Source organism: Balaenoptera physalus (genome assembly GCF_965194825.1).
Source record: "Balaenoptera physalus genome assembly, chromosome: 8".
In the NCBI taxonomy this organism is placed as follows: domain Eukaryota; kingdom Metazoa; phylum Chordata; class Mammalia; order Artiodactyla; family Balaenopteridae; genus Balaenoptera; species Balaenoptera physalus.
In genome coordinates this window covers 24,905,615-24,922,030 of record NC_138887.1, presented here as the reverse complement: position 1 = coordinate 24,922,030, position 16,416 = coordinate 24,905,615, and the positions used below count along the sequence as shown (strand labels likewise).

The window sequence follows — 16,416 nt, the reverse complement described above, 5'->3', positions numbered from 1 at the left end:
CATAAATTTAAAGTTTATTATTTATCTTTAATAACCGTTTCTCAAGAAAACCATTTTGCAGTTGTTGACAACTTGAATTTTCAGTTGTGGTTGTGTGTCAGGACTAACATCTACCGTTACTCAGCTTTACGCATGTATACACTACAGTGTGAATAACCAAATTAAATAGGTGCGCTTGCGTGTGTCTCAGTTGTTGGTGGTAAACTAGGGCTTCTAGTGAATGTTCAGTTAGCTTTCTAATAGCCCTGCCCTACAGCCAGTCAAGACATGGAGAAATCTGACGATGGTTCTCGTTTCCAGTCTCTTCTCCGCCCCATTTCCAATCAACCAGCAAGTGCTAAATATTGTTTCTAAAAATGTTTTCCTCTCTTCTTCATACTCAGGGTTCTGATTGTTTTCCATTTCTAAGAAATCACAGCAGCTGATGTCTCTGCCTTTAGGGCTTCCAATTCCTCTGCCCACGGGCCCCAGGCTGTTCTCCATGTAACTCATACTTTCCAGAGTCTCACTTTTAAAACGGAGCCCTAATAACTTCAGGGTGAAGGTGAAGCAGCCTCTCCAGCGTGGATTTCACGATCACTCATGAGCTGACCATGCTTCAGAAGCTTATACTTGCAACTTTACCTCCTGTTGTTTCTCACCTCATGCCTTATGCTTTTATTACACCAAATACTACTACTCTTCACTAGCTTTCCCTTACATGTACTCTTTTCTTTACATGTGATGTCTTCCTGTCATCTGTGTTAACTCCCATTCCATCTTCAGGATGCAGCTATCTCATTATTTCTTATGAAATGTCTTCCTTAAGCATCCTGCCTTTAACTATTTCTTAGATATTTTAAGAAATATCTAAAAACTATGTTTTATTAAAACATAGTTTACATCTATTGATACATTTACTTTGGCTTCCTTTATCTCAGGAACTCATTCTGTTTCACTTTGTACCACCAACACCTAAACTAATACCTTACAAAGAATAAGTTGAATGAAAATGTCCTTCTTTTGTCTTCTGTTCCAGCAAGGGAGTGAAAGCACGATTTGTTGTGACTGATGGTGGGATTACCAGAGTTTATCCCAAAGAGTAAGTTCAAATAGCATCTGTAAAAATTACTGGATTACAAAGGACTTCTCCAAGGATCTGTACCTTACTGTATAAGGAAGCCATTCTTCAGAGAAACTGATCATTATTAGTAGTTAAATTGGAATTTACCTAAAGTACTTAATTATTAAAATACTCCATTTCTTTCAAAAATGCTATTATATGATTCTTCAATGATGTTTTTGCTTCTCATATATATTACAACATTGAAGAGGTTATCAAAGAGATTTCTCTCTTCATAGACATAAGCTAACCTGGTTAAATGAAGATATGGTTATTATGAATATGTCGACTGGCAATATTGGCATAGCACTTCATTGTTTTCACTGTTCTATGGATTTTATCTGTGTTTATCTTCAGAAGAGTCCATAAAGTGGGCTGTGTAGGTTTATTAATATTAATTGACTTATTAACTGACTTGTCTATAATTACCTGGCTAGTAAATGGCAGAGTAAAACTAGACGTCAGCTTTTTCTGCTCCTTAGTTTAATTCTAAGCAGATCTGTTGCTTAGTAGTGAATGTCATTTACACCATCAATTACCACTAACTTCCTTAGACGTACCTGAGATGCAGACATATCTGTAAAGTTCAGTGGTGTCCACAAAGGAAAAGTAAGTTATCGAGTAGATTAAAGAATAAAAATGATGACCCATTTCCTCCTTAGGGCTGGAGAAAATTGGCAAGAAAACCCAGAAACATATGAGGACAGCTTTTATAAAAGAAGTCTCGATAACGATAACTATGTTTTCACTGCTCCGTACTTTAACAGTAAGTATTGCTTTAGAATTCAGCCATCTCAATTCCTTTTTTAAAAATAAATTATTGCTACTACCTGCTTCCCCCCACACAAACAATATATTTTATGTTATTTGCTCAGAATAGTGATCATTAAGCATATACCATATGCATGACATTGGAAGGACAGAGCATCCATTTAGTTGAGGAAATAAAATGCATCTACAAGAAATCAGCCACCCAGTAATGTAAAGACAGCATATCTACAGGCATGCATAATACATTGAAACACATATAGATCATCCCTCATTTCACAAACTGCAAATATATTTAAGAATGTTTAATGAATTTTAAAAATGTAATTAATCAGTTTGCTCTTTAATCAGTATTAGTTGCATAACATTTATAAAAATTAATAATAGCCTATATTTTAAAATACTTTATTGGGTTCTTTCCCTAAAACTTTCTAATTTAATCCTTCAGCCTTTCTGGGGGTTGGTTTTACCATCACCATTTTCACAAACGGGGAAACTGAAGTTCAGAGAATTTCAGTTTTTTCCAGGAATATGTATCTTTTACAGTTTTACATCAGTTTTGTGAATCTAAGATCAATCTTTCTGCTTTACTTCAGCAGCCTCCCCAGTATTGTAGTAAGTGTCATAAGGCAGGGATTTGGTGTGCATCCTTTATTGTGAGAGTGATACAGCCAAGCTGAGTAATTCTCATTCCAAAGTCAATTAATGCAAACCAATTCCTGGACACTATAATTAGCCTGCTATAAAAAGGAAGAAAAGGGAAGAGGAGACCACTTCTTGATAACATATTTATGCTAGAACATTTAAGTAAAACAGTATCCACCTGTACCTATTAAAATAAATTTAATATTATTTGATTTATCTAGATAGGTCTATTTTTCCCTTTTTTTTTTTTTTTTTTTTTTTAGAAAGCGGACCTGGTGCTTATGAATCAGGCATTATGGTAAGCAAAGCTGTAGAAATATACATCCAAGGAAAACTTCTTAAACCTGCAGGTAAGCACATATATTGTACACATACACACAATCAAAATTAAATGTGACCTACTGTTTATATTATCAACTGGCAGTGCTTATCAGGAAGGCTATCAGAAAGCTTCAACCAATATAAAGTCAAATTTGAAAAATAAAATGAAACACAATTAGTTACCTATGAGATTGGGGATAAAATAAGAGTTGAGTTTTCAAAGAAGTGTGTATGTTTATACACTCTTGACATAAATTTAGGGAGTCAGTTTCGTGTTGTATTTCAAAATTCTAAATGCTGGATTGATCCAGCAATTCCACTCAGAAGTCTATCCTATAAAGCATTTCAAAGATACAAAAGTAGATATGGGCAAGGATGTGAATATTTGTAATAATTTAAACATGAAAAGTTAAGTTTCCATCATTGGGGAAAAAGATAAATTGTGGCATATCTATACTATGTATCTGTTAAAAAGAATTAGGTAGGGATCTATTAAAAAAAAAACCTTACAATAAAACATATAGAATAATGAGTCTTTTGGTAAAAGAAATCAAGCAAATGAAAAAGTTCATAAAACTGAGCATCAGTGGGAATTAGAAGTGGGCTGTAATGAACAGATGTAGTACAAGTTAAAAAAAAAAAATGTCTAATTCAGTATTGTTTGAATTTTAGAAAAACTAGGCCAGACTGAGAAGGTAGATAAACTCCTTTCTGCTCTTGAGGGCAATTTCAACCCCCAGCAGTTGAACTGCATACATTCACTCAGCAACTCATTCACTCCTTCCTCCATTCTCTCAATTGCTCATTTACTCAATCTTATTCTCTCAATCACTCATTCATGTGCCACCTACTCACTCACTTACCTACTCATTCACTCATTTATCCACACTTCAGCAAGCATTTCTTTCTTTTTTTTTTTTTATTTATTTTTTTAACATCTTTATTGGAGTATAATTGCTTTACAATGGTGTGTTAGTTTCTGCTGTATAACAAAGTGAATCAGCTATACATATACATATAACCCCATATCTCCTCCCTTTTGCATCTCCCTCCCACCCTCCTTTTCCCACCCCTCCAGGTGGTCACAAAGCACCAAGCTGATCTCCCTGTGCTATGCGGCTGCTTCCCACTTGCTATCTATTTTACATTTGGTAGTATATATATGTCCTTGCCACTCTCTCACTTCGTCCCAGCTTACCCTTCCCCCTCCCCGTGTCCTCAAGTCCATTCTCTATCTCTGCGTCTTTATTCCTGTCCTGCCCCTAGGTTCTTCAGAACCTTTTTTATTTTTTTTAGATTCCATATATATGTGTTAGCATATGGTATTTGTTTTTCTCTTTCTGACTTACTTCACTCCGTATGACAGTCTCTAGGTCCATCCACCTCACTACAAATAACTCAATTTCGTTTCTTTTTATGGCTGAGTAATATTCCATTGTATATATGTGCCACATCTTCTTTATCCATTCATCTGTCGATGGACACTTAGGTTGCTTCCATGTCCTGGCTATTGTAAATAGAGCTGCAATGAACATTGTGGTACATGACTCTTTTTGAATTATGGTTTTCTCAGGGTATATGTCCAGTAGTGGGATTGCTGGGCCATATTGCAGTTCTATTTTTAGGTTTTTAAGGAACCTCCATACTGTTCTCCATAGTGGCTGTATCAGTTTACATTCCCACCAACAGTGCAAGAGGGTTCCCTTTTCTCCACACCCTCTCCAGCATTTATTGTTTGTAGATTTTTTGATGATGACCATTCTAACTGGTGTGAGGTGATACCTCATTGTAGTTTTGATTTGCATTTCTCTAATGATTAGTGATGTTGAGCATCCTTTCATGTGTTTGTTGGCAATCTGTGTATCTTCTTTGGAGAAATGTCTCATTAGGTCTTCTGCCCATTTTTGGATTGGGTTGTTTGTTTTTTTGTTATTGAGTTGCATGAGCTGCTTGTATATTTTGGAGATTAATCCTTTGTCAGTTGCCTCATTTGCAAATATTTTCTCCCATTCTGAGGGTTGTGTTTTCATCTTGTTTATGTTTTCCTTTGCTGTGCAAAAGCTTTTAAGTTTCATTAGGTCCCATTTGTTTATTTTTGTTTTTATTTCCCTTTCTCTAAGAGGTGGGTCAAAAGGATCTTGCTGTGATTTATGTCATGGAGTGTTCTGCCTATGTTTTCCTCTAAGAGTTTTATAGTGCCTGGCGTTACATTTAGCTCTTTAATCCATTTTGAGTTTATTCTTGTGTATGGTGTTAGGGAGTGTTCTAATTTCATTCTTTTACATGTAGCTGTCCAGTTTTCCCAGCACCACTTATTGAAGAGGCTGTCTTTTCTCCACTGTATATTCTCAGCAAACATTTCTTAAGCACCTACTGCATGCACTGGTCAGGTTAGGGAAGCCTCTTAAAACCCACCACTTGAATGACCTCATATTTATAAAGCTACTCCTGACACTCATTTTTTTAAGCCTCCTTTATTAGTTAATTGACCAGGTTATAGTAAATAAATGTGTGTATAAATGAAGTTTATATAATAGTTTAAGAGCTATTAGCATTACTTCTTAATGAAAACCCCAAGAAATATATGTCTGTAATAAACATTATAAAATAGCATTAAATAGAATATAAATTATTTAAATTATCATACCCCAGAAATTATATTGTAGCTAATTAAATTTGCCACCTTTTAAATGAATTTGAATCAGCTTTTCAGTGTATATCTGCAATTAAACTTTTTTTTTTTTTAATCTTAAGAAACTTACATTTGCCTGCTCAGGAATTTTTAAATGTGAGAGTAAAGATAAATGAGAATTATAGCTACATTTTTTAAATATATGTGTCAATTTTTCTTTACATGATTGTTTCAGTTGTTGGAATTAAAATTGATGTAAATTCCTGGATAGAGAATTTCACCAAAACATCAATCAGGGATCCGGTAAGATAACTTTTTAAAACATTCTTATGCTATATTTACTGATCTTAGAAAACAAATAAAGTCTTATACAGTGACAAAATAAATTTTCGTTGCTACTACATTGAAGCAGAATTATGAATTCCCATTTTTTCAAAGATTTTTTTGTTTAGTCAACTAATATATAATAAAAGAAAAATATTTCAATATTATAATTTAAAATGCTAGTTTAAATATTTTTGGCTGATATTTTCTAATTTGTAAAGATAAAGCTATTGACTAGACTATCGTTTAATCTTTTATACTAACTAAATTATTATAAAATTTCTAATTACAATATGGTAATAATTAAAATGATATAATTAAAATCCAATTAGAAAGATAATATGAGGTGATAACTGTATTTCTGTCTTTCAGTGTGCTGGTCCAGTTTGTGACTGTAAAAGAAACAGTGATGTAAGAAAACTCTTTAAAATGGAATTTTTAAGTACAATTTTTTGTGTTACTCTTTCTAAGACTCTAATGATAAAGAAAGTTGCGGGAAGGTTTAGTCAAATGCTAAAAAAATATTGTATGGAATGGTGAACTAATTCATAGATAAGAATTTGAATTATATGCTTTTAATTCCTAACCTTAAACATTAGAAGCATTTTAAAATATTTATTAAAAAGCCATATCAATATAGATTGTATTCGCTTCAGTCTCAATTGTGTTAGATTCTTTTGTACATATAAATACAAATTTGTTTCTGACCAGAGTTTCTAACTGAAGCATATTTATTGATTATCAGTGCAATCTTCCCTCATCTTTTGCACTTTATGTGAATTTTTCACACTGTGTTTATAGTGGTGAGAAAGTTTTTTTAACTAAACCTTGGTATTACATAGTTTTACTTGCCGGGATTGGATTTTACATTGTCTTCTATTACTTCCATTTCTGTTTGAGAAATTGAAAAAGCAAATGTCAAGTTGCTTTGTTCCAAGCTGAAGATGCTGTAAGAATGATACTAGATAAATTATTCATATAATGAATAAGAATGATGAATTCCACTATTTTCTTTCAGTCCTCTTATGTATGTCTATATATTTCCAAAGGAAGCAGGGGTTTCATATCGTTTTATCACTCCTAGTCTTGTGAAATCATAAGCCAGTAATTTTAATTATTTTTGTAACATCCATTTTACATAGACTATGTATTAGCTGTTTTTAGAGCAAAGGTTTTAGCAAGCTCCTTCCATATTAGAAAAACAGAATGCATTACATCCCCAAATCTGAAAACAATGTTTTTAATTGTGATTTTATACAATAAAAATTATTAAATTGATTCATGCATTTAAACATAATTTAAACTGGATGGGAATACTTTAGGATATATGATTATTTTTCCTCTGTCAGAGGCATTTTTTTTTGTCTTGCTTCCTGCTTTTACATCTCAAATTATCCAAATATTTTTAATATAAAATAGTTATAAATAACCTCATGCTGCTGCTTTTTATTTTTAATTCTGTGATGAATAGTGCCCCAAATGGATTTTCCTTAATGTCTTTCTTGTCAAAATCTTAAGTTTATGTGTTTAAAATAATAATTATACATTATTAAATGTTTTGGTTTATCCAGTTTCCTGGTTCATTTAGATGACAGTGAGGTGGCAAAAAGATTATTTCTGATTTGTTCCTACGTTTTCGTTTGGACTGAGTTGACTTTTTTTTTTTTTTTGGTCTGCATTGGGTCTTCGTTGCTGCACGTGGGCTTTCTTTAGTTGTAGCAAGCAGGGGCTACTCTTCATTGTGGTGCAGTGGCTTCTCTTGTTGCGGAGCATGGGCTCTAGGTGCGCGGGCTTCAGTAGTTGCGGCGTGTGGACTCAGTAGTTGTGGCACACTGGCTTAGTTGCTCCGTGGCGTGTGGGATCTTCCCGGACCAGGGCTCAAACCCGTTTTCCCCTGCATTGGCGGGCGATTCTTAACCACTGCACCACCAGGGAAGTCCCTGAGTTGACAATTTTAACTGGATGGATTGTGGTGGAATTTCAAGCCCTGATGGTTTGATAGCAATCTATATGCATGCCCTTAATTTACTTCATCAGAATCTCCTGAGCATATATATTCAAGAGAAGATACAGTTATCTAAGTTTTTCTCCTATTTTTATTGTTATAATCATCTATATAATGGATTAATGATTATGTAACCTAACCTTCCTAAAGTGTATTAACTGTTATTTTTGTTTTGGTAGGTAATGGATTGTGTGATTCTAGATGATGGTGGGTTTCTTTTGATGGCAAATCATGATGATTACACTAACCAGGTATGTACCTAAAGTGGCAAGGAGTAGGGTTTCCAAAGTGTGTTTCCCTGATCAACATTACAAAACTCCTTCACACCACTATAAAAATTGATAATTGAAGTGCTTAATGTAATATAAACCATTAAGAAATGCATCCTAAAACTAGTTTTCCTTATATCTGTTAGTTGAGTTTACTTTCTGGTACGGTTACCATTAAAACACAGAGCTAAAGATTTTAACATGATATGAACTTTTTATTTTTGATCTCTCAGAAATTTAGAAAATTTTCACATATTAATCAGTTGATAATGTCAGTCCTAATACATAGCTGGTTTGAAACAGATGAAAATTCTAACCTGAAATTTGAAAATTGGCAACAGTTAGGCTCTTTGCTTTACCCAGGATTTTAAACAAAGTAGAATTAATTGCCAACTAATTTCATTTCTGAATCTGTATATCTGGCTTTTCTTTAAAAAACAAACACAAAAGATCTCTCAATACTGGACAGTTTTCCTAAATGACAATATTTATGGGTTGGAATTGGTGAGCTAGAGGTTGTCCCTATAGATGGGACTCACCCCAGTTCAGCACAATCCCTACAAGTTTCTTTTTCTAGTTTCACCATTTCTCTTATTGGATTGTGACTTAAGGCTTAGTAAACTGTCCGTTCCTTCCAAGTAGCACAGGGAGCCATTCAGAAATGAGAATACCTAATCTCACTGGAGTTCTTTCAGAGTCTCATATACTGGTTTATTACTTGCTTTTGTTTTCAAGCTCCTCAATAGTTTTAGTTCTGTTTCTTTGTATCATTTCTTTTGTTTGTACTGGTTCAGGTGGTAATATTTGGCTTACATTTGAAACGTTCTTATTTTTTTCTGTACCAGATTGGAAGATTTTTTGGAGAGATTGATCCAAGCTTGATGAGACACCTGGTTAATATATCAGTTTATGCTTATAATAAATCTTATGATTATCAGTCCGTGTGTGAGCCTGGAGCTGCACCGAAACAAGGAGCAGGGCATCGCTCAGCGTCCGTGGTCAGTAATGTGCAAGTCACCCTTCCACTCTCTCAGAGGGACACTCAGTGTAGATTAATGTAATACTTTTTTATTCTACCTTACAGCCATCAATAGCAGACATATTACACATTGGCTGGTGGGCCACTGCTGCTGCCTGGTAAGTCAAAATTGTAGTTTTATTGGTAATGAGAGGAAAGTGTTGTGAAATAGTAAAGAATGTGATGGAAAGATGGATATGTAGATAATTATTATGGGAACTAGTGTTTTCATTTCCTACAGCACATATTGGTAATATTCATAAAAGTATTTTTTCTTAATGATCACTGTAAAACCGTTACAGTTATTCAGCTTTTTATATGAAAACAGTTTTATGCTCATGCACACTTCGGCCTTGTCAGGGGCTTCTTTTATCCATGGATCTGTTGAAACTCTTTTCCTTTGTATTTTTTGTTTATCATATACTCAATCCTTACATGTTAGGCATACTGATCTATAAAAAGTTACTATTTATTGCCTTCATTATCCAAGTTAAATGTCTTCATCCATCAAATTCATGACATGATGACTTTCTACCTCTTCACTTTTCTTACAAAGGCTGGCATCATTTTAGAAGCATCATGTTCCTGAAATGGATCTAATTCTTTCTTTTCACTGATTCTACCCTTCCTCCCTCCTTCCCCTCTTACCTACATCCTGCCACCTATGAAAAGCAGACATTTAAACTGCTTATTGAGGCACTGTGGAAAGTCTGGAAGATCAAATTTGTCATTGTTTGGGTCTGATCAGTCTAGTAACTAATCCTCCTGTTGTGTCTGGGTCCATTCTCTCCCTTCCTCCCTCCCTCTCTCTCTCTCTGTTTTGTATCATTACCCTACTGTATTGTCTAAGTTTTATTCCATGTAGATTAATCTATAATGTTCACTTGATGTTGAGGCTTTCCCAGTGAAAATTAAATGATTATGCCATTTTATTAAAATAGCAAAGATGTTAGATTAAAAATCCAATTTTTTCTAAAAAAAATTGTGAAAAAGGGTGCTTTCTGTTCTGACAATGACATTTGTATATGAATTTACATAGGTTTTTCTGAAGCTCATAGTCATCCTGAAATACTTGATTGTCTTTATGCTATTTTCTGGCCAGAACCTTCCCCCTCCTCAACCTCCCCCCCACCCAACTTTTGTTTTAACTAAACTCAGTTCCAGATGAGTTTTTACTAATATTTGGCTCAATTGTCATTTATTGTAAAACTGAAACATGCCATATGCCCTATATATAATATGTATATTGTATTTCATGAATGCCACATTATGTATTTACAAATATATTCTATAGTGTAAAGTAAATAGTTCGTAAACCCATGGTACAAAGTCATTTTTGTTTTGGGGTTTTTTTTTCCTACCACAGAGCTTTAATAACTAAAATAAGGAGAAAATCTTGAGTGTGAAAACTACGCACCAGAATAATGACATTCTGCCTCTTAGAGTTATCACTTCTCCTCGCTCTGATTTTGTATTAGGTGTCTTCACACGAATGTGTCCCTCACTGGGTCCTGAACACATCTGACTTCATGACTTCTTTTACAGAAGGGAATTGACAGTGTCTTGCATAATTTAAGAAATACTTATATAAAAATGCTCCTCAACTTTCTATTAGCAAATTCTCAACTTTTTCCAAAAAGATGAAAAAGAAACGTGTTTGTGTACATGCAAAAATACTCTGGTCTTTGTTAATTTATGAAGGAAAATATCAATACTTTTTCATATTTAAAATTCAGGTCTATTCTACAGCAGTTTCTCTTGAGTTTGACCTTTCCACGACTTCTTGAGGCAGGTATGTAAATGCTCAGATACTGTCATAATAATTAACATTTTCTTTTTGGATGCTCCGAGTTCAAAACTCAGAAAGTGCGTGTGTGTGAGAGAGAGAGAGAGATCGTCCATTTGACACTTTTGTAGGTTGAAATCTTTTTGTCAGAACTTTCCTAGTGCCTTAGAAACATTCCTAGGTCATATTGGCCTCTGTTTTGCAGCTGTATTCAAACTCAAATGTATTCAAATTCATTTATTCTATTGATAGTTATTGGGCATCTTTAAGGGCTGCCACTATGCCACACGGAGTAAACAAGCCAGTTGAGGTGCCTGCCCTCATACATTTGTTTTGCTCTGTGAGATATGAAGGCTCTGGGAGACGGACTGAAGTGTCCCCTCATGGTGATGGTCTTTATTTTCCCCACAGTTGAGATGGAAGATGACGACTTCACAGCCTCTCTGTCAAAGCAGAGCTGCATTACCGAACAAACCCAGTATTTCTTCGATAACGATAGTAAGTCATTCAGCGGTGTATTAGACTGTGGAAACTGTTCCAGGTAATAATTTGTTTCTTCATTTCTGGACTAGTCCTGTTTGACTAAGAAATTGTATTCACTTTTATAATCGTCACAGAAAATAACAGAGATTGTCTTTTGAGTGTGAGAGATCTGAATAACTGCTTTAAGTTGAAAATATCAGAGCTCTTCAGTTTCTCTGAAGGTTTTTAAAATTCTAACTCTGATAAGTTGTAATCTCTTCAACTGTAATAATTACATGATCAAAAAAATTATATCCACTTTTAGGCAGAACATAGAGGAATTTGATTGTATTATATTTTGTCTAGAAGAATCCATATTAAAATTTTTCTAATGTAGAGATAGTTTCAGAGATTATATTCTCTGATAAGATTAGAATTAATTATATTTACTAAACAGGTTAACAAAAATATTCTTGGCTAGTAAGTTTTACTTGTAGTCTTCACTTAAACTTAGAATTGAATGTATCTTTGAGTTGAAACTGAAAGAACTAGGAGAACATATCATTTCCTAAAATCAAGGTTAATGTTAGTCATCACCGCCCATAAAACATCTTGAAAAAATTTTGGAAGAGATGGAGAGATTTAATTTTGTTGTAATGAGAGAGAGAAAGGCAAGGTGGGAGATATTTGAAGTTTTGAAAGGAAAGGGATAATCCATGTCACAGGATCCCTGAGAACAGAGCAGAAAGGCACAGAGTTGGGACACTTTGTTTTCCGTAGCTGAGGACAGCTTATTCTAGAAGAAATGTTAACAGAGAGAAGAAGAAAGATGAGGAGGTGAGGTAATCTGAGCAGGTGACAGGGCTGGAATAGTTAGTTGCTAGGCGATTTGGAAAAGAAGTTTATAACAGTTAAAAAAATATATATTTTCAGGAAGGGGTTAACTGAAACTAGCACAAATTTTTAATAGACATGGTCAGTATGATTTTATGACTTACTTTATGAAACCTGTATATCCTAGGAGGAGGAAGAGGAAAGGGGTGAAGTAAGGCATGTACTCAGAAAAAAGCAGACCGTCTTGTTTCGAGATTAGCATATCAGGACATCACCTTCAGGAAACAGAACGGTGGCATGTTTAATGGGTACATCAGAAAGAGTTTAGAGTCTTTGGGCTTTCATTGATTGATGTTCAGTAATAGCAGTATATACTCTAAAAAATGACTAAGTTAAACTGTAAAGATCAATATAAGATATTAAGTTAAATCATGCTTACATTTGATTTGCTTTATGCTGTGTCCCAACTTCAATAGGTTAAAAAAAAAATCCCATTCTTTGAAAAATAAATTACTCTTTAATGACAGATCTACTTTTTTATTGTGGAAGGTAGAAGCAGCTTAAGATGTGGAAAAAACACTGCATGGACTTCAAAGCCCATAATTCTGTCTACCCCTGTGTTGTCCCAATTCAGTAGTGACCAGCCCCAGGTGGCAATTTCAATCATCAGTTGCAGTTAATTAATATTACAATTTTGCGCCTCAGTCACGCTAGTCACCATTTCAGGTGCTCAATAACCTCATGTGGCAATTGTTTACTATGCTGGTTAAAGCGGAAGACGTTTCTATCTTCACAGAAAGTTTGTTGAATGGCACGGATCCAGACTTCAGTCTGCCATGACTTGGGCAAATGCTGAGCCATTTTTGTGCTCCTACTTTCCTTTACTGTAAAATAAGGCAACTTGGGCACATTTTCAGTGATAGATACCACAATTCCCTAAATATGTAAAATGAAACAACTAGATGGTGTTTATTTTGCATTGAGGACTATCACTTAAGAAACAAAGGTCACACTTAAAACATCTGTTGGAATTTTTTTAGTATTCATTTGCGAGAGATAGCACGTCCATGTTAATCAGACATGGTAATCTTTCTCTTCTAAAATCATTCAGTGTTACTGTTCGTGTAGGTGATGCTTTGTTTCAAAAGGTCCTATTTTCTTTCATTTTAATATGTAAAAATTTTTGAAATCTATTCTTTTCTCAGATGATAATGTTTTTTTCTGATCTTTAAAAATATTTATTTTACAGAATCTTCCACGTAGAAAAACTTATGAACACCAACTTAATATTCATAATGGTTGAGAGCAAAGGGACTTGTCCCTGTGACACGCGATTGCTCATACAAGCAGAGCAGACTTGTATCCTTTGACATTGGAGAGGTTTGGAATGGAGAACCGTCTTAAAGCTGTGCATTTTTAACCTCGTCACGTTGTTCGTGCCCAGAAAGAGAAAAATACCACAGAGCGCTGAGATCACCTCACAGAGGCAGAATGGACCCTCCACACAAAATTTCATTTGGATGTCAAGACTGATGACGCCACACATGCTCCGAGAGGATGTGAAAGGCTTCATACTGGCACAGGGAGTCTTGGTGGAGAGAGCAGTGCAGGTTCCCGAGTAGCCCTGAAAATGGCGAGAGAGAGCGGGGAGAAGTACCTGGCTCGGGGTTTTATGGTGGTTGGGGACCGTGCTGGGCTTTTGCCAGTGCTGCCTGGGGCTTGTTGGCCCAAACTTCCAGGCAGCGCCAAAGGAGAGGACACTCAGTCTTCCCTGTCAGCTCGCCCAGGTGTGGGGCAGAAGGGAAAAGGGATTGTTGTGGCTTGAAAGCTGTCAACAGCCAGTCATCGAAAATGGAGTTGAATGTGGTCTATACCTACAATGGAATATTATTCAGCCTTAAAAAAAGAAGGTAAATCCTGTTGTATGCTAGAACTGCCATGGCAGTAATGCTAAAAAGACTTCGGGTAGTAAATATGCTAAATGACAGTGAAATGACTATTGAAGCATTGCAGGCAGAGGTTCGGTAGACTGCCTCTAGTTTTTGCTGTTTCTGGGGAAAAAAATAGCCCTCACCTATGTTTGGAACTGATGTTTAGTACTAGGAATTAGTTTCTATTTCTGTCTTGCTAAATAGGAGGCACCCAGGCCCTCCCTTATGGTCTTACGTGTATGACCCTGTCTTATATGCTACGTCATTTGCACATTTCATCCACTTGTATTGTACAAATATTTACTGAGTACTTCCTCTGTGCCAGCGACCATGCTGTGTAAAGCGTTGATCTCTTCACACAGGCCCTAGACTGACAGGAGAAAATTTGTGGCAGTTCAGTACTTTAAATCCCATGGTACTTGAACTGGTTGTGTGGGACCAGAATAATGGCATTGGTTTCTCTGGCTTGCTTTGAGAAATAAGTGTGTTGCATTGTATTTTTTTAATTGTGTAAAAAAAAAAAAAGTAACTTCATATTCCTTAACAAGCTTCTTTAGCTGATGGTCCAGATCCTTGTGATATGGTGAAGCAACCCAGATACCGAAAAGGACCTGATGTCTGCTTTGATAACAATGCCTTGGTAAATAAGACCAAACATTTGCTATATTAAAATATATAACTCAGTGGTCACAATAATTTAAGGAGACAAATTGTAGTTTTAACTACAGTGTAATGTCTTAACCATAACCATAGTGTTTCTCATTAACATGACATACTTGCTGGTATATAGATTTTTTATTTCAGTATTTTTCATGGTTAGCATAAGCTTAACAGTTGCCTCTTCTGTCTTTCCACATAAATTGTACTTTCAAACACAATGCCGACCAATTTACTAATAATCCAAGATCACAAATCTGATGATTTTAAAACTTTCTAATGACCAGTAACTGACAGTAAACGTTACTAATGGTATATGAGTTGCCCACCTTCATTTATATTCCAATCCTGAAGATATTTTGTGTTTATTCTTCATTCAGTGTATTTAAAAGCCTGTTAAATCACTATCGTCCCCTTTTTTTGTAATTGTACTTTACATGGTTTCTAATTCTGCCACCTATTAGGTTTGTATTATTTCTCTTAATTGTATTACTTTTTATATTGTTTGAAGCTAGGCCAGGTCAATAACACAGGGTTAAGTAAGTTGGTATAATTTTACAAAGCATATTTAATGTATGTTATTTAAGATGACTACTACTTTTCCTATAGGTCAGCTGTCTTCCTCTCATAAACACTATTGGGACTTACTGTGTATAGAAGCAGCTTTATGCTTTTCGAATTATTTTAATTTTTAAGAAGCTTTATTCTCAAGCATAAAGCCCATATAAAAATTTCTCACCACTTATAAAGAACTAAAATTTTAAAAATAATGTTTCTCAGTTCTCCAGTCTGTCATGTGTCTTTGCATAAAGTGGCTTGCAAACATAAAGCGTTATCATCTTGGGAACTGTTTATTCTAAAAACATGTCAGATCATTTACTGATTAATGTGCATTTCTAGAGGTGGTTGTTTATTTAGAACAGATTTACCTAGTATGTACTTATTTACTCAAATACACATAGCCACATTTGTTCCAAAAAAAGAATAAGGCATTTCCATAGATGCATAATATGCAAGTAGATAATATAAAGTGGAGCAAAGAAGAAATAAAATCAGTGATGGGGTAATAAGGCTAAAAAAGCAAAATGTTTTAGCCAATAAATCCCAGTTATCTCTGTAAGGACTATTATTGATCATTCCTCTCTGAGGGGAAAAGTGATTCAAAGTTGCAGCTACTTGGTTTTTTTTCATTTTACAGTGAGCCTTAAATGAAATCCAGATATGAGGACTTCTGTTGTTCTGTCTACTATATACCTTCAGGAGCTTTGGCCACGTCAAATCATTCCCCAAAGAGTGCTGTTTGTGGGCCCAAGGGTAGTATCAAACATTAGGGAAACTTCCCTCATCAATTATTTGTCACCAAAGACTGAGATTAAATTTATTCAGATGCACTTGAAAGATTATATAAAAACCATTACCCCCAATATTTTCACCATAGGTAACTATCTCTTTGATCAAAGCATAATGAAGATTTTACAAAGACAAAAATTTCTAATACTCAAGTTCCTATAAATTATACAGTGGATTGTGTGTGAAAGTACAACTTTTGCTCAGTAGCTTAATGTGCTAATAATGTCTTGTGTTTTTTTGGCAGTGGAATATTTTGGTAATGCTTATTTGCAATGGTCACTGTGAATCTGCTCTGGATCGAGGCTCACATAA

The 16,416-nt window shown here is 34.8% G+C and overlaps 1 protein-coding gene across 10 annotated transcripts in view; it reads left to right on the top strand.

Moving 5' to 3' along the window:
* The window catches only part of CACNA2D1 (calcium voltage-gated channel auxiliary subunit alpha2delta 1), a 503,964-nt gene that overhangs the window by 469,694 nt on the left and 17,854 nt on the right, over positions 1 to 16,416 (top strand). For all 10 annotated transcript variants that reach the window (XM_082473444.1, XM_082473442.1, XM_082473443.1 and 7 more), the window contains 12 exons: positions 1,019 to 1,081; positions 1,765 to 1,868; positions 2,779 to 2,865; positions 5,704 to 5,771; positions 6,165 to 6,203; positions 7,977 to 8,048; positions 8,912 to 9,064; positions 9,151 to 9,203; positions 10,821 to 10,876; positions 11,282 to 11,411; positions 13,416 to 13,525; positions 14,655 to 14,737. In XM_082473444.1, coding sequence (XP_082329570.1) covers positions 1,019 to 1,081; positions 1,765 to 1,868; positions 2,779 to 2,865; positions 5,704 to 5,771; positions 6,165 to 6,203; positions 7,977 to 8,048; positions 8,912 to 9,064; positions 9,151 to 9,203; positions 10,821 to 10,876; positions 11,282 to 11,411; positions 13,416 to 13,525; positions 14,655 to 14,737 — 1,018 coding nt within the window. The remainder of the gene's footprint in view (positions 1 to 1,018; positions 1,082 to 1,764; positions 1,869 to 2,778; positions 2,866 to 5,703; positions 5,772 to 6,164; positions 6,204 to 7,976; positions 8,049 to 8,911; positions 9,065 to 9,150; positions 9,204 to 10,820; positions 10,877 to 11,281; positions 11,412 to 13,415; positions 13,526 to 14,654; positions 14,738 to 16,416) is intronic.